The following is a 25858-nucleotide window of genomic DNA, read 5'->3' as shown; positions in this document are numbered from 1 at the left end:
CGCCGCCGGAGCCGCCGCGGCCGCCGCGCCTGAGCTGAGCGGCTCCGCCTCCGCGCGGGGGAGGCGGCGGCGGTGGGGCCGGGAGGGGAGCGCCATCCCCGCGGCGGCCGCGGCCGCCCGTTCCCCGCGGCGGAGCAGGAGGATGCGGCCCGGCGCTGGGCTCTGAGCGATGGAGGGGGTCCTGTACAAGTGGACCAACTATCTAGCGGGTAGGCGCGGGGGCCGGGCCCGGGGGCGGCGGTTGGGGCTCGGCTCGGCCCGGCCTTGATGCGCTGCCGCCGCCTCGGGGGTTACCGGCGTCCTGCGGGCGGCCGGAGCTGTCGGTAGCGCGTCGGCTGAGACATTCGTGCTCGGAGCCAAGCCCCGACGAGCGGCTGAGCATCTCGACGGAGGCGGCCCTGGGGCGGCGATGGCCTGGAGCCGGCTCCGGGCCGGGCCGGGGACGCGCCTGGCGGGGCAGCGCCAGCGCTCCCCACTCCCGCCCGGTGCGGGCCGGGCCGGGCCGGAGCCGCTGCCCCGGCAGCCGCACGGAGCTGTGCCCGGCCTGGCACAGGACAGGGAGCTCCTGTATCCCAACCTGGAAAACACGTGATGAGCATCAGTTTCATTAAATGTGTTTTTGGAGGCGCTGCAGACAAAAAGTGCACCAAATATCAGCATTTGCCTTGTTTTGTTTGGCTGACCCTCTGCTGTTATAGAGACGCTGTCTCCCTCTGGAGCAGGCAGCGGGCAGGCACTGGTGTCAAGGTGAAACATTTCTCCTCTGACACTGTGATAGGACTAATTGTCTCTCACAAGCAGATCAGTGTTGGATCCCATGCCATGCTTAATCGTGCCTCTTATTACACTGCTTTGGCAGTATCTTCTTTGCCCTCTGGTTCTTCAGCACTTCTTATGGGGAATTCTGCTTCAGCATATGCAGGATGTGTGTTATGTCATGTGAAACTTGGTTCTGAGGAATAATAAAATGTGGGCCACGTTGTGAGGATTGTATGGGTGTGCTGTGAAATGAAGTGTACAGAGCATAATCTTGGATTTTTCAGGGCAATTGTGTGTTCACAGATATAGGCCTTGTGGTAAAAGGGAGCAGTTGTGCTGTAATTAAATAGATATTTGATGTCTTTGCCACTTCACAGTAACTATAGACAAAACACATAGAGGAAAAGTTGTGGTTAGGAGAGAGAGAACAAGGTTGTTTTCAAAACAATGAAAGTTGTCACTTTCATTTATATAACTGAAAACGTTGCTGTAGGAAAAGATAAATAGATAAAGGCAATGAACTCTTGTGGTGTTTGCTCCTCTTCTAAGTCTGTTATTTAATAAGCAAACACTCAACAGTTGCTGTGAATGCTATATGTACAATGGACTGTCAGCATGCAGCTAACTTCTGCTGAAAGCCAGCAGTCCTCTAAACCAGTGAACTTCAGAACCCTTCCTTAGGCTTGTGCTGGCTAGCAGAGAGCATCTGCTCCCGCATTTCAAATTAGTGTGTCAGGGATTACCTACAATCTTCAGAATGAGGAGGGCAACATTTTTGTAAAAAGTGATCTAATGATATTAGCGAAATGTTTAAATTTTATTACCATCTGCCTTGTTACTCTGTTATCTGTATAGTATCAGTTTTGTGCCTGAAAATAGGCTGTAGTTTCTTCCTTAATTAAAAGCAAACCAGAAATACAGCTGCTTTTTTTTTTTTTCCTCTTCAAATAGGAATTTGTGAAGTACAAATCTGTTAAATATTTTCTCAAATGTAGGATACTGCCCAGTTTCAAATTACAAGGGGTGTTTTTGTTCTTTGGCTTGCTTCTGTGAGGCACTTGGCCTTTTAAGTCCTTTGCTTCTGTTTTTTTCCAATACTAGAACAACATGAGGATGGAATAGTCATTCATATAAGTTCCCTTTTTAGCAGAATAAGACTGTTTTGACAGGCATTGACAGGAGATAAGGACAGTACAGAGTCCACGTCTTGCAACAGAATGTAACAGAAGAAAAGAACCATGCATTTTTGAGTTGCATTTTACAGGACAGTCTTCTGAATTGCATATTCTTTGAGTATTAGTGTGGAAATACATGCACCATTTGAAATATTTCCTGAGTTCTTATCCTTTAGAGTTTGTAGTTCTTAACATTCTGCTTTTAAATTTGAGTGTGGATCTGCTTTTTAGTTATCACTCTGCATTGAAGAAGACATGTATGCTTACTCTTGCAGCTAGAAAAGAACAAAAAAGAAACAGTATGCAGTTACATGTTATTCTTTCTTTATCTTGGAATGCTAATGTGATTTAATGCAGCCTGGTCTTACTCTTCTTGAATTAGTGTTACAACTTGTAGTGAAGCTGGTGCTGGAGCATCCACAGAAGGGCAGTGGAGCTGGCCAAGGATCTAGAGAGCGAGTCACACCAGGGCCAGCTGTGCCAGCTGAGGGGGCTCAGCCTGGAGAAAAGGAGGCTCAGGGGTGACCTTATCTCTCTACAACTCCCTGACAGGAGGTTAGAGCCAGGTCAGGCTCTAACTTGTTATCTTAAAGATAACAAGTGACAGAATGAGAGGAAACGGCTTCAAGCTGCACCATGGGAGGTTCAGGCTGGCCATCAGGAGAACATTCTTTATGGAAAGGGTTGTGTTGGAGCAGACAGCCCAGGGAGGTGGTTATCACTGGAGGTGTCCAAGAAACAAGTGGATGTGATCCTTAGTGCTCTGGTCCTGTTGACAAGGTGGTGGTTGGTTAAAGGTTGGACTAGTTGATCTCGGAGATCTTTTCCAACCTCTAATGATTCTATAATACTGTGAATAGTAATCCTGTAGCTGATTTCTGAGTCTGGTACCTGATTCAGCCTCCTGTGTTAAAATAGGCTGCTGCTGGATGGCCTCAGCTCGCTCTGTTGGGATGGCAGCTGGAAAGCATCCTAGGCCACTGTCATGATGTCAAATACCCACAGGGCTTGGCCGCACAGTTTTTGCCATTCCAAACCCTAAACCAAGCAGGAAGTTAAAGTTTGGTGTCAAGCTGTAAAACAGAGGGATAATCTGCTCCTATTGTACAGCTGACCCAGAGTATAATGGGCCAGTGTAATTGTTATGTTCTACTGGAATATTTTAGTGCTGTGTTATTTGTAGAAATGGAGAAAGTGTCAATACATAAATGTGAAATATAAAATTTTCACTGAAATACAGTAGCTAAAGGAGAACATAGCATAGAAGTTGATTGTGTCAGTCATTTATTTGAATCTTACAAATAAGCTCCTACAATCTTAGAAAAATCTGCCTGAAAAATATATTTGAATGAGAATGGGTTTTCAGAGGTGTGTAATTTAACAGCCTTCAAAACAGGATTCTGTGGTGGCTAAATTAAAATTTAATTTTTCTCTAGAATGGAATACAGTGGAAATAGAAGAATAGTCTTGCACCCAAAAAGAATGGGAGTGGAATATCCATATAACACTAGTTTGGTTATAGAGTGGCTTTGGTCTTTAGACTGCACATATTGATTACTTCCTGGTGTGTTACATGAATAATTTAATGTTTGCCTCTTTTATTAAAGTTTTAACAGCCAAAGAGATTAATTTTATTTTCAATTTAGGAATTAGACTAAACTTTTCTCTTTCACATTTTTGGTCTCTTTAGGTTGGCAGCCTCGGTGGTTTGTTTTAGACAATGGGATATTGTCATACTATGATTCCCAGGATGACGTTTGCAAAGGCAGCAAAGGAAGTATAAAGATGGCTGTGTGTGAAATAAAAGGTAAGAATGAATAGGCTCCTGCTTGAGAAGATTTTAGCTGCCATGGAAATAGAAAAGATCACCAACCATACATTTTTGCATCACATGGTTTTCATCCTCTATTTTTGTTTACCTATATTTCAGTGTGTTAGCTTCATAGTTCACAGATAATGAATTATCACAGATAATAAATATTATTAATATTGATGATATTAATTATTAATAACACATATAATAATTAATTATTAATGAATGATAATAATTAATAGAGTTCAGTGTTGGGATTTAGAACACACCATTTATTACTTTTTGTTTTTAATAGTTATGTGCACATGGTTCATGCTTGAAGTTATGTCAGCCAGCTGCTTAGTTCTACTGCTTTTTCCTCTTACGATTAGGGATAGAGACTGAATCATTAAAGCCAGTTTTCCAGAAGAGCAGCAGCAGTGATCCAAAAGTGGAGATTCTTATAAACCAGAAGTGTTTAGTCTTTTGGTTTCCTGAGTAATTTTTTCTTTTGCACTGCTAGCAGCTGCGCACATGCACAGGTGATGGGTGTATTTGAGACAGTAAGTGAATGTTTTGTTCCAAAGAGTTTAATCTTTAGTGTATTCCTAACTGTAGGTCAGCCTCCTTGGCTAATAGCAAGGTGTTTTCTAGCTTCCCATTGCCGTTGACTATGACTTTTTTCCAGACCCTCACAGGTGACTCAGCTTGCGATGTGGGTACTGTCATATTAGAGTGGAACTTACTTTATATGGGCCACCAAGTATTTTTCATGTGGTAGCTCCTTTTTGTTAGTGTTTCTTTAGTGTAGATGAAATCAGTGATGTAAAGAGGGGAGAATAACTTTTTTAATTTTTTTATTTTATTTTTGCCATTCCAGTTGATTTTGCTTGTTATTTTGTTCTTAGGAAATAGGGAGAAAGGCTGAGTAGCTTTGGGCTTTTCTTTACTTAATAGTGGTGCTTTGTGATTTATTGTATTACTGTGGGATTATCATAAGCATTTTTAAACACTTTGAGCAGTATTTAATAAATGATTGTAACTCACTTGAGGTTATTATTTCCATTTTTTTCTCTTCTATCACAAGTTCATGCAACAGACAACACAAGAATGGAGCTAATCATCCCAGGGGAGCAGCATTTCTATATGAAAGCTGTTAATGCAGCTGAAAGGCAAAGATGGCTGGTAGCACTGGGGAGTGCAAAAGCCTGTTTAGCAGATACCAGAACAAAAAAAGAAAAAGGTATGTGTGTTACCTAGAGTAACTAGTTACTAGGTAACACTTCTTCAAATAATCATAGTACAAATATTGTGGTACAAAGTCATTATTATTGTCTTTTAATATAAATTGTAATTATTTATAGTCATCTCTATGGTAGAGTTAAAGGTCACCTGCATTGACCTCTTGTATCTTAAGAAGCTGAAATACTACAAGATGTTGTTACTGGAATAAGCATATTGTTTGTAGTTATTGTGAAGAGATTTCATTTCTGATGTTATAGTAACTATTATTTTTTCCATAATTTTTCTTGAATGGCTTAATGTAACTATTTCCAGCCACTCTGGTGGGTGGCATAAGTTTTATCCAGTATTTTTTTCAACATTACATGGAAGCCAAGAAAGATTTCTATGTTATTTTTCATGATAATGTGCCTTTTTCATAATAGTAATTAAATTAGCACCAGTTATCCAAAAGTATTGTTTGCTTCAAGTATAATTCTTGATTCATCGCAGAATCCAGTTTTCCTCAAAATCAAGTGGAAGTTTAAGTGGATTTTTAAATTGATCTTTAAATGAAAAGTGCTTAAAAATTGCAATGTGTATGTACATTGTATGCAATAAATTTATATTTCCATTTTTCCCATAGAAATAAGTGAGACCAATGAATCTCTTAAAACCAAAATGTCTGAACTTCGTCTCTACTGTGATCTTTTAATGCAGCAAGTTCATACCATACAAGAATTTGTTCACCATGATGAGACTCGCTCTCCTCCCAGCATTGAGGTGCACAATTCTGAAATTTATTTTCAGTCCATTATATAATACACTTCAAGTTACTGTTGTTGTCTTAAACTTTATTCATCTCCCCAGTGTTGGGAGACAACCTAATGTCAATTTTTGAATGCTTGTGTGTAGATGTACTAATAATGAGTTTCTGTGTGTAAAGTACCTGGATGGTTTAACTGCAGTTGTGCCTGGTGTTAGGAACAGTTGTGCTCCTGAGCCATTTGGTTGAAAAGCCAGTAGAGCTATCATATGAGCAATACAATATTTTGTCTTGTTTTGCATCTGTGTTCAAGTAGTTAAAACAATCTTAGATTGTCCATTCTTACTTTCTTATGTGGGATGGTATTCCATTTTCTTATCAGTGAAAGCTAGTGTTCCAGGCATTGGAAACATGCAGTGTAGATTAGATATTTATCTCTCAATGTGCACAAGTACAATCTAGAATGTATTCCTGCTTTGAATGAAAGGACTGGGAATTATGACTTCATTCTTTGCACTCTTGAGCAGCATGTGAACTATGTTGTTGGTCATTTAGTGCCAAGCCAGGGGTTGACAGTCACAACAGAGCAAGTTTTCGGTTTAGGGAGGTGAAATGGACCTGCAGCTCCTTGCTCTAGAGTGATAAAACTGTTCACACCTTCTTCTGCAATTCATTTGTTTCACTGAATGGTCTTTTGATACCAGTTAGTCACTCTGAGACAAGCTTTGCAGTAAGGCATTGTTGGCTGGTACCCTAAAGAAATTCAGATGTCAGAAAGAAATTCCAAAGCTGTCACGTCTTTTCTTAAATTTGCCTTATGGTAAGGTGTACATTTGATTAAAAAAGTGGGAAATACAAATTCTTAGTGGTAATGATGGCAATTAGTGTGTCTGGGAGAGGTGGTGGAGGAAAGTTGTATTTGCATATTTTAATTTTTTTTCTTGCTTATGCCTGTACTTTCATTTACTTTCAGAACATGAATGAAGCCTCTTCCTTGCTTAGTGCCACGTGTAATACATTTATCACAACACTTGAAGAATGTGTGAAGATTGCTAATGCCAAGTTTAAGCCAGAAATGTTCCAGCTGCCTCACCCTGATCCCTTGGTTTCTCCTGTGTCACCATCACCTATTCAAATGGTTTAGACATTTTGAAATATTATCTTTTCTAAGTGTCATACTTGCGGTTAGACTGGGGGGAGGAGTGGCAGAACGCTATGCTGTTGTTATGTGCTGTGATGTCCACAGCTGAAATCTTGACTGAGTTATAAATCAGTACTGGGCCCAAATATAAATCAGTTTTTCCTTCTCAGTCTTTTGCTTTGCAGTTTGGTAGCCTTTACATCATCAGAGTAGTTTATCATACGTGTCAAGGCCCTATAATGAGATATCTCATAAATGAATGAGGTTTAACTTTTCCTCAGTTCAACTGTTTGGTTTTTTTAGAGTGCTAACTATAAGCTGATTGTAAAAATTACATAACTTTACCTCCTGTTTAAGTGCTTTGTGACTTGAAGCACTTCAGCAAGATAGCATATATTTCAATGTATGTAATTCAAGATGTTTGTATTAATATTTCAAAAATATATATAATGATAAAGATATTACTTGCATAACTATTCACTATTAATTAGTTCCCTTAGAAGGACAGTGTCTGGGGAATCGTATGCTGTCTCAGTTCTGTGTATGTATTCCAAGATGAGCTGTTTTGTGCAATTCTGTTGTGGGAATGCCTTTCTTTCCATATAGATCTTTCATCTCTGTCTTCAATCACTTTACTTACAAAGCTGATCATTATGATTTAAAATAGTAACTTTCTTTGATATGCTTAGCGATTGGACAGTAATAGCAGAGAAACTACAAGGAATCAAGAGGCATAATTTGGCTTTATTGTGTAATGAGGAATTTGAACTTCCATTTGGTAAAGGAAAAATGTCTTGATACTTCTGTATATCATAGCAATTAACAATGGCTCCTTGAGGAGCTTCAGTGCAAGAGGAAATGAATTCCATAGATAGGAGGTAGCATCTTTTTGTAATAAAATATTTCCTGTGTGAATGTTCTAAAACTTTTAATATTGATGGCAATCAATCTATTTCCATATAGTTTAATCAGAATTTTAACTGAGAGTGGTTGCCTTTTATTAAAAAAAAATATTGCCATCTCTCTTTGTAAAGACTGTAAATAAAGTAAGGAGTAATGTAGATATCCATATCATTCTTCTGAGTAGCTTGTGACATTTTCGATGTTGTTTGTTCTTTGGATTTTTTTTCCCCTAGATGAAGCGTTCCATTAGCCACCCTGGTCCTTGCTATTCAGAAAGGTAATTTTCTGTTTCCTTAAGTTTTTTTCTTGTGTCTCAAAAAACCTCCCTGAACTTGCTAGCATTAAAATCAAAATGTGAAAAGAATTGTTTGCTTGGAAAAAAAATTAAAAATCATAAATTGATCTAATTTTAAAAACAAAAGGTGCAGATTACCAGCTATTGCTGGCAGCTGCTATTTGTAATACAGTATCAAAATTTTGTCATGCTAGAAGCTTTATGCAAATGGCTTGTTTTGACAAGTTCATGAAATTAGAGCTTGAAATGCTAACATTCTTTTTCAGTCAGTGTTTAGGTTTCTCAGATTGTTTCCTTAATTTTTATTTCCACTTTCAGGTTTTGCAGTTGTGAAATTAAGATTGTTGACTGTGCTATTTTTAGTCTGCTATAGTAGACTACTATAGTAAAAAGCACTGATACTCACAATTGAATCTAAGCACCAAAGTTATTTCCAATTTAAAGTATATAAAATGGGTTGGGTTGGAAATAACCAAAATTATTTCAAATTTAAAGTGTATAAAATTTGTGTGGGTTGTTGCAGATTCTGCTTACTAATAGATTTCATTTCATTTGTAGGATTAATCACTCTGTAAAAGAACCAGGTTCATCTCTTCACCGATTTTCTCAGCGGCGCAGAAGAACATTCTCGGATACAGAATCTTACAGTGATACACTTTCTGAAGATTCTCAGAGTAAGTTTGAAAGGGAGGGAGTTTTTCTATCTTTCAGTACAATTTATTTCCCTGTTTAGAGCAGCACTGATATTGGCATGAGGAAAAATGTTTTATTGGTAAGATTTCTATATTATAAGTCAGAGCACTTGTATAGTTTGTTACCTGGGTGACTTGTGCTGGCTTCCATCCATATTACAAATGATCTTGCAGCTGGAGTAGTTATATTGAAATCAGTGGGATTACTGGCAAGATAAAATTAAGACCTATCCAGAAAGGGGATGTTTGTTCACATGAATGATTATGTGGTAAGTGATGTGGAATATTGCTGTTTGCCACCTCCTTATTGTCACAGAAGAAATTACCTTTTTTTGACTTCTGTGAGTTGCAGGGATGGTTCACTCGCTGCATTGTGGGAAGGTCGTTCATTTCAGTGGCTTCCTTGCCTTTTGTAGAGAACAGCACAGCTCCGAAGGCACACATCCTTGCCAGTAATAAAGATCATGATCAGAATTTAGTCCCTCCTGATTAGATGGGCTGAATTAGTCAATTTTTCAGTGGTTTTTCCTTCTGAATCTTGCTGGCATTTTGACTCCATTATAATTCTTCTCAAGCAGACTTTAACTTGGCTAGTTCTTCTGATTGCTTATATATAGGAAATACTTTACAAATACAATAATTGACAGATTGGATGATACTTTTGGGGATTGAAAATGAAATAATTGATCTCTTTATAGGATCTGCCCTTTGTTCTAGAGGTGCTGTCAATGGAGATCTGGTATCATCAACCATTCCTGAAGAAAGTAAATCAGTGTCAAAGGGAAGATCTGAACTGGAAGAGACTATTTCATCCTTTTCCTCCTGAAGCAACTGAAAGTATTAAATTTTCTATAAATAATGCTATGCAAAAGCTGCTGTAATTATACTGTTGTTATAGGAAGTAGTTATTTCCCTTTTTAGAAGGATTTCTCTGCACTTTATAGAATAAAGTAAATACTATCTTTGAAGTGTATTTTATCTTTATATAGTTTATTTGCAAGAGTATTTTCCTAATATTTCACAGTTTGAATGTGCATTTTTGGAACAAATAATGGCTTTAACAGAGAAGCATCCACATTTGTAAATGCAGCTCTTTTTAAAAAAGTGTGGAGGTTTGACTGATATGTTCGTAAACAAGCATTATAAAATTCAGCAAAAAGTTTTCATTTTTTGTGAGAAAATGCAACTTGTGCCATGGGCCTCTTGGTCATTTGTACCGGGTCATCCACCTAGAGCTGTGATTAGCCCCACAATGGCTTTTTTTGCCAGTGTGAGGGCTGTGGGAATGGGCAGTAATGGCTCTGCTCCAGCAGCTTGACGGTAATTGACATTGCCGCCTTTAAAAACACAAGGATATACATAATCCAGTCCTTATTTTTAGGCAATGAAAGTAGAAATATTTAGTGTATTTTTCTAAACAAATGTATAAAAATAACTTAATATGAAGTATTTGTACCAAACATGGGATATTTAATAGTTTTTATTTATTTATTCTTTTTTGCATCAAAAATTTCTACCTACTTTCACTACTAAAGTTCTAAAGATCTACTGAAAGCTTCAAAATGTGCATAAATTGTTTCTGGGGTGTGTAGCATCACAAATAATTAATACAGTGCTGTTAAGATTTACTCTGCTTACTTAAGATGTGTTTTTAGCAAAGTGTGATAAAAACAAGAGCTGAAATGTTAGACTGTTCTAAGCTGCTGTAGTAATGAATATTTGTATCTATATATGTTTTATTTATCACATATTTATACAAAAGGGAGAATCTCTTTTTGCAACTCCTTTATATCATTTGAGGATGGTATATACCAGAAGATGGATTCTGCTCTCAGTTACATCAGTGTAAATTTGCATTAATTGTAAGTGACGTCAGAGTCTGACTCTCTTAATAATTAATGAGTAATATAGTACAATAGTGCCTACTAGCACCTTGGTCAAGAAGGTTGTTAATGTTAGCATTGTAAGCTTTTGGGGATTTTTTGGGTGTTTGTTTAGGAATGAACTTGGTCTATGAAGTCTTAGCTGTAGAGCACTTGAAGCAAGCCATTTACTGTTCTTGATTTACACAATTGCTAAATAAATGTACAGGGTTTTTTGTACTTAAGCACATACCAAAATCTGTTTTTATAATCAGATCTTTAATTTGGTTTAACTAGTCTTCCTTTTGTGTATATAAATGATTTGAAGCCAGCTAGAAAGAACAGATGGGAATGGGAGCTTTCCTTCTAAATTTTTGGAATGTTGATTTATCTAAATCAAAATAGGTCCAACTGTTGAGGAAAAACATGTGAGCTGTTGGTCTTATATAAAATGCCAGTTTGTAAACCATTATATCAGGTTCAAGTGGAGTGGAATGGTTTGTAAAAGTGGTTTGTGGATACCAGCTCAGAGCTGTCATTTGTGCTCAGTTCTGTCAGTTTTCATGCAAACTGGCATATGCATATCAGCCACACATATGCTTGTACTTTTTTTTTCTGAATGTTTGCTTTAATGTATTCTGTATGACATGACAATTGTAAAAATAAGTATTAAAGAAGATGTTCAGAGAAGTAAACTACATACTGCAATGAGAGTGTTGTCTTGAATAATATGCTGTCAGAAGTGCTTTTTGAAACTTCACTGAGGTTTCTGCCAGCTTCTGCAGTGTTAATTACTTATCACAATGACAGATACCTTTTTCTGCTTCCACCTACTACGAAGAAGAGAGGCTGGTGTGCAAAAACAAAGTGAGACTGATCAGTGAAAGTAGTAGTAAGTAATAATTTTAAATACTGCCACAAGACAAAAGTTGTTGTGATCACATCCAAGAATAAAGTTTGCGTGTAATTGCTTCAATGCTGTTTTGGGGTTTTCTAGGTCCACAAGGCCATCATTTCAGCTTTATGTGTATATGTGTGATATGTTTCTATTACATCAGCCTTTTTATAGATACCTGTGCAAACATCCAAAAATATATTTCAGTGGAATTAGTGAAGATAATATGCTGTCATACTTTTGGTAATGAGTTAAGAAATCATTTCTGAAAAATATCTGTCTGAATCACAATGATCCATGCAAAGTAAGACTAAAAAAATACCTGTCTTAATATTTAATTTCCAAATTTATGGGACAGCTTATCAGGAATGCTTGATTGTATCATTCTTGCTAGTGCAGAACCTCAACAGCATAGGTAGTTGGTACTTCTAGTTTTGATCTCACGTGCTTCTGAAGAGATCAATCTAAAAATAGCTCAAATTTCATCACTTAATATAAGCATGGGATAAAAATTTAGATGAAAAGTGGTAACTTCAGTTATAGCTCTGAAGTTCCTAACATCAAATAATTAGAAATAGAATGCTTAGAAATTACCAGGTTAAATTATAAAGAATTAATGGTGAGGCACTCAGTGATTTGGAGAGCTGTGAACACTGAGATTAAAATATTCAGGGGCTTTAAAGTACTGTAAATTAATGTTACTATGTCTTTCAACTTAGTAGTTCAGTTTTACTTTTTTAACTTTATTTTTCTTCAGAGAAAGAAATCTTTGGGATAGGAATACTTCAGTGACTGCTTCTGCAAAAATTGTTATTCCATACTTAAGAATTGAAATTACACCTATTTGTTTCTGTTAAGGTTATTTTCACAAATTATAAACTTGAGTTTTGCTCCACCCCTAAGTATTCTAGTGTAGCTGTTTTTCCTGTTGGCACAAATTAGAAACTTTTAAAAGGGATGTGATACTTGAATAAAGGAAATGTCTATGTCTGAAAACCAGCTAAAATCCAATAAAATTAATCTCTCAGTGTTATTATGGCTCTTCACCATTACAGTTATTTTTCTCAGGCTGCCGTATATAAAATGTTCATAAAAATACATAGCTTTTTAGCAGCTCACAGAGCTTTGTTAAAAAGTTTTTCCTTATGCATCAGTGAGTGCCAGATGCTTTCAAACACTATATCAGTGGTGGGATATTTTTATAACCTTGGTTCTATAGCACAATAGATCTGATCTATCTGTCTATCTAAGAGAGCAAATGTCAGCTTATATAGTTAGAAATCCCAGTATTTGACCTGGATATAGTAAGTCAATAATTCAAAATGTTTATTTCTTTTCATCCAGAGACCGCTTGATCTATTGTCTTGAAAAATGTTATTCATAGACATGTGTTCTGTGAAATGGAATATCAAAGCTTTCGGTTGTGACTTCAGCAATGTCACTCTAGGTTAGCATTTGCTTAGCAGTCTTGTGGAAAAACACTGGCTCAGCTGGTCGGCCTGCAACATTATCTATTCAAGCTGTGTTTCAGCAAAGTCCCTAAGTATTTTAAAATCTATTTTTAGACATGAGTGACTCATCTGCTGAAAGTACTTGCTTAAGTGCTGTGCAGAGTTGGGCCAGAGAGGTACTGGCCTGATGAACTTGCTGACACTGTCACACCAGTGTGTTTCCTCTTCAAAACTGTTTTGAGACTCAGTAGAGGCCATGTGAGACTAACTTTCCTGTAGCCTTTGTGTAGAAGAGGCCATGCAGATGCTGTCTATTACTTAGCTCTTTCTGCTAAGATGATCTAGTATGTTTTTAGTATTAGTTTTATTATGTGCCTGCTTACACAAGTTACTTGTTAGCTAAACAAGACTGTACCTACGCATTTTTGTCTTGTATTGAGTTTGTTGGTTGGGGTTTAAACATATAAAGAAATGAGAATTATAAACTTTCTTGAGGTTTTTTTTTTTTTCTATTTGAATGGTTTAAAGATTAAAATACACAGCCATTTAAACTTAATTTTTATTCTTTTCTCCCTAAGGAAGAAATACCATGCACTCTTAAACTCTTCCATACTTATAATTACTGCTTCCATAACTTGAAAAAGTTTGAATTTTGTCCTGACCCAGAGCTTAGCTCTTCTGAAATCCTAATGTTCACCTTAGTCCTTGTTTTGTCCCTATTTCTTAGCTTTCCTGCATAATCTGGATAGATAGTGATAATATATAGAGTTATAGGAAAGTATAAAAAAAAGGTTCTACAGTGAGTCTTTCTGGAATAGGTTTTTAAACATTCTGTCGGCTTCATTACTTCTGATGTATTTGAGTTTGGGTTGTTTTTTTGGTTTTGTATTTTTTTTTTTTGGTTTGGTTTGGTTTTTTTTTTTGTTTGTTTGTTTGTTTGTTTTAGTATTAGTGGTATGCTGAGAGTCACAGCGATGCATCATGTTTGCTAAGTAATGCTCTTGCTCCACTTCAGAGAATTTTACAGCTCCTGAAGTGTTGCATTTCTGTGAAAGTGTTTGCTCTCAAGCTTCTTCTACAGAGTGAATTCTAGAAGCAGAGTTGCTCCTTTGACCTTGATACTCTTTTCCCCACAGATAACATATCCCAACCCCTCCCACAACCCCCCAAATGTGAAGACAGGCTTTGCTCTGACAGATATGTCAGCTGACTTGTGGGATGAAGAACTGATGAATCACCCACTGAAGGTGACAACTTGTTGGTCCAGGCAGTTAGGGTCAACTAGTCTGTACAGGTTGAAGCTGCCAAAAAACCAAGACGGTGTAGAGGAAAGCCTGGAAATAACAGAAGGGTAAGAACAGCACAATGGTTAGGCATGTGCTAGAATTTATCCTTTATCAATAAGAAACGTGTGAAGAACTTTTTTTTAAAAGTAGCTTTCCAAGGCTGGCTGGTGGATAGGCTGTTTCTGACAGATGGCTGGATTGTCAACAGTTAACTACCTGGTTTACATTGGAGAACTGCATTTCCATCTTATTTTTTTTTCAGCAACTCTTTTTCTGTAGTGTAGTACAGGAACTGTAAAAGCAGCTTAATAAATAAAGGAGTCACAGATTTTTATGGTGCAGAAAGCATGCTTTATTTCAAATGAACAATTCTATCTCAAGGAGGTTCAACAGCTACCAAGCTCTATTACTACATTAGGAGAACTAAAGCAAATTGAAGTGCAAGCTGGTATTTGATGTTGTAGCAACAGTTTGTTTTCAAACTGTGGTTCATTGCTTAGTTGCCCGGAAGTGACTACTGGGTGTCTAATACTACCACACAAACTCAATCACTGCACCCTAAGAACCTCCGAGATGGGGTACTGCTGCTGCACTTGAATACCTAAATAGCTTTGTTCATTAAGGGGATGGCCAGGTGATGTTACTTTTTTAAAAGCTATTCAGGCAGTCAATATGTCAGAAGCAGTACACAGTGGGTGAACAAAGTGCTGGCCGCTTGCACTTTGTCCAGAAATTGTCAGTCAGGTATGAAAATTATGACATAATCAGATCCAATGTAAAACATTAAAGCAATGCTTACAGGAGGGTAATTGCAAACATCACCAATGCCTTACATTTCTGATTCAACATAAATATTTGTGCACGTATGAAATACTGTGCACAGTATCATGTCTTAGGTGTAGGTAATCTTCAACAGGGAGCTTCTCTACCTGTTGAGGCATTCTTAGACATCAACAATGAGTTGAGGCGCAAAAATTAGTTAAATGTTGAGCAGGGTAATCATTTGCTAGGAAACTTTCCCCTGCCAACTGTTAGTTCCAAAAGTTACGTTTCAAAATGTCATAAAATAAACGGTACAAAACTTCATAACCGTTAACTTCGGCTATATACAGTATGTACATGTCAGTGAAAAAAGTGTTTTAAATTCTTAGGTCAATAATGACTATAAGTCATAATGTATAGATCTGGACTTTGTCTCGTTCAGGTAGGTAAAAAAATATTTTTCTTTTATATTTACATATCAGATATTTCAGTCCAAATATGAATCACTTGTAAAAATACAAGTGTAAATAATACAGATTAAGCTCTCTAAGGTGATCGGATATTTATATTCACAGTGGCAGAATCGGTACCAAATTCATTCCCTAAATTCAGAGTATAAAGTCCACCGTCGTTCTTCTGGACATCCATGATGATCAGGGTGGTTAGATCTTCACTGGTTTCAATGTGGAATCTGCCTTGCTGGTCCTGACTGGTAATTTTTCTCCCTCTGCAGTACCATGTAATTTCAGGAGCAGGTTCACCCGAAAAGGCACAGGATAGTGTGAGAACTTTTCCTTCCTCAATGCTGATATCAGATGGGAGAGCTTCGATTTTGGGTGGTACTCCTTTAAAAAATAGGAGAAGAAATACCAAGTTAGTCTGCTTTTGCTAAGCCATGAAGCAGCTTTATGGAGGACTACTTCAGGATAGCCGAAGCACTAACTCTACCAGGAATTGTAATGCTCACCTCTCAGACCTGATTTAAGCATTTTACTAGTTGAACTCTCCAGTTGAGCCATGCTAGATTTCCCCATAATACTGCTGGAGCTCATCTCTACAAAGGATTCTTTCATGGAGGACATGCTTTTGGCAGACATGCTTTCAAATTTCATTTCAGTCATGCTGCTACTGCTGAAACTGCTGAATGAAGCCTCTTGTTTAGAAGAAGCCATTTGAAAGGACTGAGAAGAAAAACTTTCGTGCATGCTTGCGTCGCCACTGGTCTTCAATACTACCTCTTTCGGAGGTTCTTCAACTAGAGCTGAGGAGCATTGCAAACATAGAAGGAAAAAGCAACAACACATTAACTAACAAAGTCATGCAGTTCTGTATGGTTAATTTTACAGAAATGAAGATGGCATACTTTACTTTCAATGGAAAACTGCAGTGGAGTATACACTTGTTTATAATCATTTGAGTCAAGATATCCAAATCACAAGCAGAAATTTAGATATTAAAAAATAGGCAATGAAACTTAAAGTATGTATGAGTTTCAAGGAAAACCATACCTACTTAAGAAAAAACAGGTTATCACACAGTGTTTCTTATTAGAACCATTATCAGAATTAGACACTGAGAAATGAATTGTGTGTGCTCAGTTCATATTTGTAGAAGCTGTGAAACATTTTCAGTTCTTAAAAACACAGAATAGTAAAATCTGTATTTCACTGCATTGTTTTGTAGCTATAAAGGGCAACAGGAAAGCTCAGTCACTGCAGCTTTGCTTTAGACCCAAACACAGTCATGCAAGCAAATCACAAACACACCTTGATGCTAGGAACTGGGATATGGTATAGCCAATAAAATAGTAAACGCAGTTCAATTAAGTTGCCATAAAATCTTTAACTGTGGAATGACCTTGTTTTATTGTAACAGATTTTTTTAGTAAATGAGGAAAGAATTTTTAGTAAATGAGGAAAGAATAATTACCAGCACCAAGGTCTTAACATACTCATCCTAGAACAAATGCTCATAGCTCTCTCTTACCATGCACCTGTTGATGTAATAGAGCACATCTGTGCTACTCTTGGTGTTAAAAAGATTTCTAATGCTGTTTTAGGGCTGCATATGTAATATACAAAAGAAAGATGAATGTCTTAAAATACTGAAGTCAACACTGCCAGTGGATTTTATTGTAAGTCATTTTAGTAGATGCACCACAGCAAAAAGTTGTGACTATTCTGAACACAAGATCTGAAGAACCAACTTACGGAGTACAGTCAAAGATGCTGTAGCAGAACACTGCCCATGGTAATTTTTTGCCTTGACTGTGTATTTTCCAGTGTCACTTACTGCAGCATTTCGAATCTCAAGAGAATATATATTTTTAGAGCGGGATACTCTGAGGTGCGATGAAACTGCAATCTAAGGAGAGGAACAAAAACGGTTTCATTAAGATAAATTTTATGAATAATTATATTTTTTCAAGTAAACATATTAAATTATTACTTACAGGCTGATTATTCTTTAACCACTCAACTTCAGGAGAAGGCTCCCCAGAAACTTCACAGGTGAACAACACGTCTTGTCCTTCATTGACATTTTGAGACTTAGGCTGCATGATGAATGCTGGTTCACTGGAGCGCTCTTTAGAAAGGGTCACAACATACTGGCATTTAATAATGCCTTCATCAGTTTTACCCTCACAGGTGAGTATACCTTCATCCTTATTACTGGCCTTTTTGATAGTTAGCGTGTGATCACTTCCAGAAACACCATATCTGTAATCATCTGAATTTCTCAGCTCCATTCCATTCAGCACCCATTTTACTTCAGAGGCACCAGGAATGTTGGCCTTCAGTGTCACTTTTTGCCCTTCAGACATTGTCATTTTAGTTGAAGAAGCTGTAATTTCTGCTTTCATTTGTTTGACATCTTCTGTAACAACTGACTTTTTAATGACTTCTTGAACTGCAGATTTCTCTTCAGTTGCCACTACTGATTTCTTCTGGCTAGAAACCATAAGTAACTCATCTTCTTTCTGAACTGTTTTATGAGATTCAGTTACACCTCTTACCTGGGAATAGATATTTTTAAATACTTGGCCGGTAAACTGGAAGTTAGTTTTTGAAACACCTCCTTCACCAATAATTTCACAGGTGTATTCTCCTTTATCAGATTCCATGAGCTCATGTATTTTGAGCTCATAAGTGCCATCTGCTGCATAATGAAACTTGAAATGATGGTCTTCTTTCAGTTTTTTACCATCCTTATACCAAGCCACTTCTCTGACACTTAAAACATTGCTTTCAACTGCACAGGATAACTTTACCTTATCTCCAAGAGTTTCTGCTTTCAGATGCTGTTTAATCTTTGGTGGTGAAGCAGTTGGTAATTGTACTTTCTCTGTTGATACCATTTTGTCTCCAGGTGGTGACTTAGCTTTTGGGGGACTGCTGATGGGTTCAGGAGATTTCACTCGTTTAGGGGACTTAACTGGCTCTGGTGACTTTACACGAGGCTCAGGAGATTTGATCCTTGGAGGTGATGTAATTGTTTTTTCAGGAATTTTTGTTCTTTGAATGGTCAAAGTAAAATGGGCTTCCTGTCTTCCTTCAGAGTTTTCCACCACAACAGTGTAACTTCCTTCATCTGATATCTGGACGGAAGAAATTTCAAAGGTAGACTTGTACTGTGTTCGTGTTACTTGGAAGCGCCTTGAAGAAACAATAGGTTGACCTGCATGAAGCCATGTTATTGTTGGTGCTGGTTCACCATCAACATCACAGGAAAATCTTGCAGTCTCCCCTTCAGAAACTGTGATTGACCGTGGCTTTGTAAGGATTGTTGCTGGCAGAGTGCTTTTAAATGCTTTGTGTGAAGTCCTTTCTTCCAGTGATTTTCTTTCAGCTGCAGTGACTTTTTCTTCAGAAGCAGCATAGTGTTCATAGGACAAAAGTGATTCTCTTGTTGATGACACTTCTGATTTGACCTCTCTTACTGAGGAACTTGCTTCTGTTTCAGATGCTTTCTTAAATGAGGAGATTGCATATGCCTCTGTTTTTGTCAAGTCAGGCAAAATTGACCTTGGTACTTCTTCATCTCTCCTCTGGGAAGAGTATGTAGTGTAATCTCCTCCGGTAACATCTAGTGTTGCATAATCAGAGCATTCCCCTTTGTAGTTTGTGCATACAGCTCGGTATGTTCCACTGTCATCAATGTGGCAGTCGAGAATCTCCAGAGTTAATACACCACTCGTATTGGTAAAGTGAATCTTACTGCTCTCTTGGAGCTCAATACCATTGTGGTACCACTTCACTTCAGCGGTTGGTTTTGACTGGACATTTAGAATGAACCTAGTATTATGGCCACACGGTACCCGGTGTGAACGCATTCTCAGGGTAATGCGAGGAGCATGGTCAAGGGTGAAAGGCTGCTGAGTCAGAACTTCGTATTTCCTTTCCATAGTCTTTTGAGTTTTCAGAGCAGATTTCATGGATTCGTATCTAGAAAATATATCAAATCTTGCCATCCTCTCAAACCGAGAGAGAGATCTTTCACTAGAAACAGGGCTAGGTGATCGTGGTCGAGTTCTCTCTGGTGTTGGGGATCTTCTCTCACTTTCTTCAGGAGGCCGTGAGCGAGGTCGAATTAATTCAGATACAGGACGCATCAACTCAATGTAAGTTGGAGAAAGAGATCTTCTTCTCCTTAGTAATCTAGAGGGAGGTGAAAATTCCCTGTGAGCATATTGCACCATTTCTATTTCTTCTTCTTCTTCTGATGTGATCTCAGTTATTTCTCTTTCTCTCCTTCTCCTGAGTCTACTCTTTTCTTCCTCTGCCATATATTTGAGCTCACTCCTGTATTCAGAAAGTCGCTGATCAGTGCCAACAGGCCGTAGCAATTCTTCATCCTCCCGCTCATCCATTATTCTTTGCTTTTGTTTAGGTGGTCTGTAGGCAGCCCTGTCATGACGTTGACGAAGCTCTGCATAGCTTGCACTTGTCTCAGCTTTAGTTGGAATGTGATAGCTTGAATACCTCAGCTCTCTTTTTCTTTCTTCCTCTGAACTGACCTGTGCTCCTGCAGTAGAATATCGAAGGGCAGACAGTTCAAAGCGTGGGGGGCTTCTACTTGGTGGGGAAGCAGAAAAGCCTAACTCCAGCTCCTCTTCAAGGCGCAGTCTTTCCTCTTCAGTTCTCTTCATGGCTAAGTAGTCATCTATGGGCATGAGCAATTCCTCATCAGATAAGTCACCAAGAGACCGCCTTCTTGGTCTATAGTGATATTCATACTCTGGAGATGGGATACGCCGGCGTGCTGGTCTCACAATTTCAAGATCGTCTTGTGTCAGCTTTGGTATGCGCCATTTAGGCTTGTACTGATCAGAAATGCGAGGCAGCGGCATCACATAGAATTGCTCCCACCTGGAAAGACGTATCCGTTTCTGGCGTTTCTGAACAGTCCTCTCAAGTTTTCCTGGCATTTCATACTGGTCTCGCAGCCGCTTGTACCACTTCATGTCTGACAGAGGCACATAGTGTTTAATATGCTGATCTTCCTCAAGAGCAGCACGCACATGTTTGCGAGGTTCTGGGATCTCATATGGCATACGAAGTCTCCTTTCTTCCTTCTCCTTCTTTTCTTCTTTCTGAATTTCATATTCACCTTTAACGGTCTTGGAGCTAACAGCTGGTTTATATAAGATAGCAGCTTCTCTGAGAGCCTCTTGTGCAGTTTGTGTCAGTGGAACAGCTTCAACCCCAGAAAGGATTTCTGCCATTCGTAAGGTCTTGTCAATTTGCCTCTGTACATGTTTCTCCCGCTCTTCTTCTGTCTTGTACTCACGCTTGACGTATTTCAGGCGTTCGACTTTTAGATAAGCCTGACAGCTTGTAGATCCAGCACTGTTTGTAGCAGTAACTCTGTAGTAGCCACTGTCTTCTGGTAAAGTATCTCTGATGTGCAAAGCATAGTAATCCAAACCTTCATGAATTATATCAAAGTTGGGACCAAAGGATAGAGGTTGACCGTCTTTCTCCCATGTCAACGTTGGTTTTGGTACACCAGATACCCTGATCTCAAAACTGACATTTTGGCCTTCTTGACATTCAGCATTTGCCAGCAGTCTTTTAAACATTGGCCTGAGTGTGGCATCTGCTGGAGGGGGATGTGGAATCACAGTCAGCTTAGCTTTGCAGCTGTCTTCTCCATATTTATTGCGTGCCACAATACTGTATTCAGCATCATCCTCTTCAGTGACATTATTGATGACAAGCTGATAAAGTCCCTTGTCTGACTCAAAAGTATACTTCTTATCATCATCCCCAGGTTTGATTTTCTGGCCTGATTTGTACCATGTTAAGCGAGGTTCTGGGTGAACTGTTATAGTTACTCCAAACCTGACATTTTCTCCAACATATGCAGTGCGGTTATACAAAGGCAGAGTAAATTCTGGAGGATGCTCTAATAGTCTCATAGTATCAACACGTCGTTTCACTTTTCTAACAGTTCTACATCTGTAGTGCTCAGAAATTTCTCTCACGCCTTTAACAAAAAGTTCTGCATAAGAGCTGTCCTCACCATAATCATTCACCACCTTGCATCTGTAGGTACCATCATCTGATTTAGAAACATCTTTGACATACATGGTTGCCACACCATCTTCATATTTGATTTCGTATTTCTCATTGCTTTCTAATTGCCTCATACCGAAGTACCATGTGACTTGTGTGGACTCATCGTAGTTTTCAATCGTACATACATATTTGGCATGGCCTCCTTCTTCTGCAACATTATGCTTTATCTGCCCAGCAATAGGCCCAATGTCTATTGGGGCAACTTTAACTTTAGCCACTGTTATGCCTTTCTGGGATCTAATTGCGCCTCCACAGGAAATGCGGGCTACTGACACAACTGTGTTCCACTCCTTCTTTACTAGAGTTTGATAGTAACGTCTGTGCCTTAAGGTCTTAATGGTTTTGGTGCTGGTCTTTTCTGTCTGCTGTTTTAGCCACACGTGATTAAGCGCTTCGGCAGCTGTCATCCGAGATTTTCTTTCTTTTACTAGTAGGCGATCAATGAAGTCCATGGCTTCAACGCTTATGTCCTTGAATGCTTCATCCTCAAAGCTGTATTCAGCATTTAGAATATTTTCAATAACTTGTTGGTTTGTTTCAGCAATGAAAGGATTAAGACCACTGAGAAGTATGTATGTTAGAGCACCAACTGACCACATGTCTGTAGCTGTGCTGACCAAGTCATGGTGATGTACTTCAGGCGCATAATATTCAGGAGAAGTGAACTGGAGTCTAAAGCTGTCTCCAGGCCTCAACTGTCTGGCTTGACCAAATTCAACAATTTTAATTACAGAGCTTCTTCTTGTGAAGTAAATAATATTGTCTGGTTTAATATCAAAATGTCCAATGCTATGACGATGTAAAAATTCTAGTGCATCACAGACCTGGCGTACGTAACTCACTATTTCTCTTTCATTAAGTTCAAATGAAGCTGTGCTGATTCTTTCAAAGATGTCAACACCAGAAATGAATTCAAAGATCATGACCAACTCTTCTAGGCTCTCAAATGACTCATGAAGATACAGGATATTTCGGTGCCTAGCAATGTTTAGGATGGAAATTTCTTTCTTTACCAAAACTTGGTCCGCACCCTTTACTTTGACAAATTTGGCCAGGTAAGTCTTTTTTGAAACTGCCTCAACACAGCGGTGTGCAATGCCAAACTGCCCACGTCCAAGCTCTTCTGCAATCATGTATTTGTCGTAGAGTTCCTTTGTAGAATAGTGACCTGCTTTGGCTGCCGTGATTTCTCTGGTTTCATCAACTTCTTCATCATAGTTCATTACTCTGGTCTTGTCTTCCTTTGTTACAATTGGATCAGTAGGTTCAGAAGGCTGACTTTGGCCAAATTTGTTCTCTGCAATTACACGGAACTGGTAGGTGGTCTTGCCAAACAGGTTCACCACTGTGTATCGTGTATCACGAGCTTGTGCAACACGAATCCATCGCTCTGCTGTCGTAGCACGTTTCTCAATAATGTAGTTTATGATCCTGCTTCCACCATCAGTAGCTGGTTCATTCCAGGTTAAGTTGACTGAATCCCTTGAAATGTCAGTTACCTTCAAACCTCTTGGTGGATCAGGCACATCAGCCACATCTAATTCAACTGTTTTTTGATCAATTCCAAATCTGTTTTTGGCACAGACAATGTAAAAGCCTGCATCTTTTCTGTCAACACCATTTGGGAAAACAAGAGATGTGAATGACCGTGTAACAATGACTTGGTAGTGTCCATTAGTATCGATAAGATCTTGTCCCTTCTGCCACGTGATCACAGGGGGTGGCTTGCCACTGAATGGAATCTTGATGCTCACCACTTCCCCTCGGAGGGCATGAACAGCTCCCATGCCTTCCAAGTTTTTGGGCAAATGAATCTTTGCAGGAACTGGAATAGAAAGAGGAAGAAAAAAAAATATAACCAAAAGAACACGAGAAGAGCATCAACAGTCTAAATATTCAAAATTAAAATGAATTTGTCTTGATTATAAAGACCCTGTATTCACCTTCAACATCCAGAGAGGCAGTGCCAGACACAGATCCTCCTTGGTTGGTAGCTCTAACTTGATATACCGTGGCATCATCATCTGTTACATTTGTGATGACCAGCTGGTAATATCCTCCCTTGAATTCCTGTATCTTGATCTTTTCCCCATCTGGCATGATTTCTTTGCCCTGTCTGTACCACTTGACAATTGGCTTAGGATGACCAGTGACTTTGCAGACAAATGTGGCATTAGCTTGAAATTTCACATTCAGATTCCTTAGTTCTTCCTTGAAATGTGGAGCTTTAATTGGTACATCAGATTTTGGAATGACTGGTTCGGATACCTCACTCCACTCACTTTCACCACCAAGATTTTCACATTTTACACGGAACTCATATTCAAGACCTTCAATAAGATCTTTCACAGAGTAGACTGTTTCACGAATTTCATCTGTTGTTACAGAAATCCACTTGTTTTGTTTTTTCTCACGCTTCTCAAGATAGTAAGTTCTAATCTTTGCACCGCCATCACTTGCAGGTGGTTTCCATGAGACAACACAAGAATCCTTTGTGATAGCACTTGCTACTGGCTGGCCGGGTTGTCCTGGTTTTTCTGTAAAGAATAACAAAGTTCAAAAACTGAAGTGAGCTTGCCTTAGTAATTAATAACAGGTCATGCCGGTTTTGGCTGGGGTAGAGTTAACTTTCTTCACAATGGCTAATATGGGGCTGTGTTTTGGATTTGTGCTGAACACAGGGTTAATAACACAGAGATGTTTTTGTTGTTGCTGAGCAGAGCTTACACGGAGACAAGGCCATTTCCTCTTTGTACTGCCATGCTGGTGAGGAAATTGGGGGTGCCTGGGAAGGTGGGAGGAGACACAGCCAGGACAGGTGAGCCCAGCTGACCAGAGGGATATTCCAGACCATATGACACCATGCTCAGTATATAAAATAGGGGAAGGGTGGGACACTTGAAGTGATGGCATTTATCTTCCCAAGCCACTGTTACGTGTGATGGGGGCCCTGCTCACCTGGAGATGGCTTAACACCTGTCTGCCCATGGGAAGCAGGGAATGAATTCTTTGTTTTGCATTGCTGGTGGATGCAGCTTTCCCTTTTCCTATTAAACTGTCTTTGTCTCAATCCAAGAGTTTTTCAGCTTTTACCCTTCTTTTACCCTTCTCCCCTGCTCCCACAGGTGGGGCAGTGATCAAACAGCTGCATGGAGCTAGGCTTAAATGAAAACACAGGGGCATTCAGACATTGATATTTTAGGCTCTACTTACCAAATGGAGGCTTTATAAAAACTACTGATGAAACCTCCAGTGCTTCACTAATGCCGTACATATTCTGAGCAGAAACACGGAAATAATAGCCTGCATTTTCAGTTAGGTTAACAATTCTACAGGTTGTGCCTGAAATACTTGAAGATACAAGTTGCCATTCTGCTCCTTCCTTGGCTTCACGTTTCTCTATGATGTAATTGGTTATCATAACACCTCCATCATCCTCTGGTGGTTTCCAGCTTATCACCACAGAATTCTTCAATATAGACTCTATAACAATTGGTCCTACTGGTTTATCTGGTTTATCTGTACAAGAAAAAGCACAAAATTTTTATTTGTTTTTCCAGTCAATATTTGAAAAAATATTCCACAAAATACTGAAAAGAAAATTAATTACCTTGTATTTCCACATTAAGTACAGTGTCAACTGTTCCAAATGTATTACTGAGTTGTACTTTGTACTTCCCAGCATGAGTCTTGTGCTGGACATTCTTAATAGCAAGATGAGTATACTGTTCTGTGTTCTCAATAGTAACTGTTTCTGATCCTCTCAAAGGTTTGTTGCCATGGAACCAAGTTATTGCTGGTACTGGCCGGCCAATATACACAACATGAAGGCGGAGGGTGCCACCTGCACCTGCGTAGTATTTCTCTTTCAATGGGAAGCCAGGGTGGAACTGAGGAGGAGCCTGCAATAATAGCTTGCCACTAGTTTCAATTTCTCCAACATCATTGGTAGCCATACAAGTGTAGAGACCTTCATCCTCCTGTTCATCTGTCATTACTGTCAGTGTATGATTGCGTCCATCAGATGACATTTTGTATTTTCTGCTTTGTACCAGCTCTTTGCCAAAGCGGTACCATTTAATATCAGGCAAAGGTCTCCCAACAATCTGGCATGTCAGCTGAGCTGCCTCACCCAGTTTAGTTGTAACATCCTGCATTTCTTTCTTTATGGCAGGTGCTTCTCCAGCTGTGACAAAGAAAATAAGAAAAAAATAACGATGATTACTATGAAATTTTCCTCTATTACAATATTACTGGAAATTAGTTCTCATTTATAC

The 25858-nt window shown here is 38.8% G+C and overlaps 2 protein-coding genes across 4 annotated transcripts in view; one reads left to right on the top strand and one right to left on the bottom strand.

The window, feature by feature from the left end:
* The first annotated feature begins 9 nt into the window (after positions 1 to 9).
* PLEKHA3 (pleckstrin homology domain containing A3) lies at positions 10 to 11582 on the top strand. 3 transcript variants are annotated; one of them, XM_064434321.1, is made up of 8 exons: positions 10 to 209; positions 3625 to 3741; positions 4814 to 4969; positions 5594 to 5730; positions 6687 to 6851; positions 7991 to 8034; positions 8611 to 8726; positions 9462 to 11582. In XM_064434321.1, the coding sequence occupies exons 1-8, from the start codon at positions 170 to 172 to the stop codon at positions 9623 to 9625; spliced, it is 939 nt and encodes a 312-aa protein (XP_064290391.1). In that variant the 5' UTR covers positions 10 to 169; the 3' UTR covers positions 9626 to 11582. The 3 variants fall into 3 exon arrangements, with proteins under 3 accessions (XP_064290391.1, XP_064290392.1, XP_064290394.1); XM_064434322.1 differs by having other exon boundaries at positions 9443 to 11582; XM_064434324.1 differs by lacking the exon at positions 10 to 209 and adding an exon at positions 1014 to 1191.
* A 3964-nt stretch (positions 11583 to 15546) lies between these two features.
* Positions 15547 to 25858, bottom strand: part of TTN (titin) — a 108693-nt gene continuing 98381 nt past the window's right edge. The window contains exons 143-149 of the mRNA XM_064435568.1: positions 25192 to 25767; positions 24795 to 25100; positions 23525 to 24118; positions 17453 to 23406; positions 17211 to 17364; positions 15968 to 16261; positions 15547 to 15845 (exon numbers count right to left, since the gene is read on the bottom strand). Coding sequence (XP_064291638.1) covers positions 15547 to 15845; positions 15968 to 16261; positions 17211 to 17364; positions 17453 to 23406; positions 23525 to 24118; positions 24795 to 25100; positions 25192 to 25767 — 8177 coding nt within the window. The remainder of the gene's footprint in view (positions 15846 to 15967; positions 16262 to 17210; positions 17365 to 17452; positions 23407 to 23524; positions 24119 to 24794; positions 25101 to 25191; positions 25768 to 25858) is intronic.

Source organism: Passer domesticus, chromosome 10, assembly GCF_036417665.1.
Source record: "Passer domesticus isolate bPasDom1 chromosome 10, bPasDom1.hap1, whole genome shotgun sequence".
Classification (NCBI taxonomy): domain Eukaryota; kingdom Metazoa; phylum Chordata; class Aves; order Passeriformes; family Passeridae; genus Passer; species Passer domesticus.
The sequence above is the reverse complement of the archived record's forward strand: the minus strand, read 5'-3'. Positions and strand labels throughout refer to the sequence as shown.

Bases quoted from the DNA above. Each gene is read 5' to 3' on its own strand.
- PLEKHA3 (XM_064434321.1), top strand. From the start codon at position 170: ATGGAGGGGGTCCTGTACAAGTGGACCAACTATCTAGCGG. The intron at 3,742-4,813 runs GTAAGAATGAAT...TTCTATCACAAG, and splicing joins GGCTGTGTGTGAAATAAAAG to TTCATGCAACAGACAACACA. The intron at 6,852-7,990 runs GTTTAGACATTT...TTTTTCCCCTAG, and splicing joins CACCATCACCTATTCAAATG to ATGAAGCGTTCCATTAGCCA.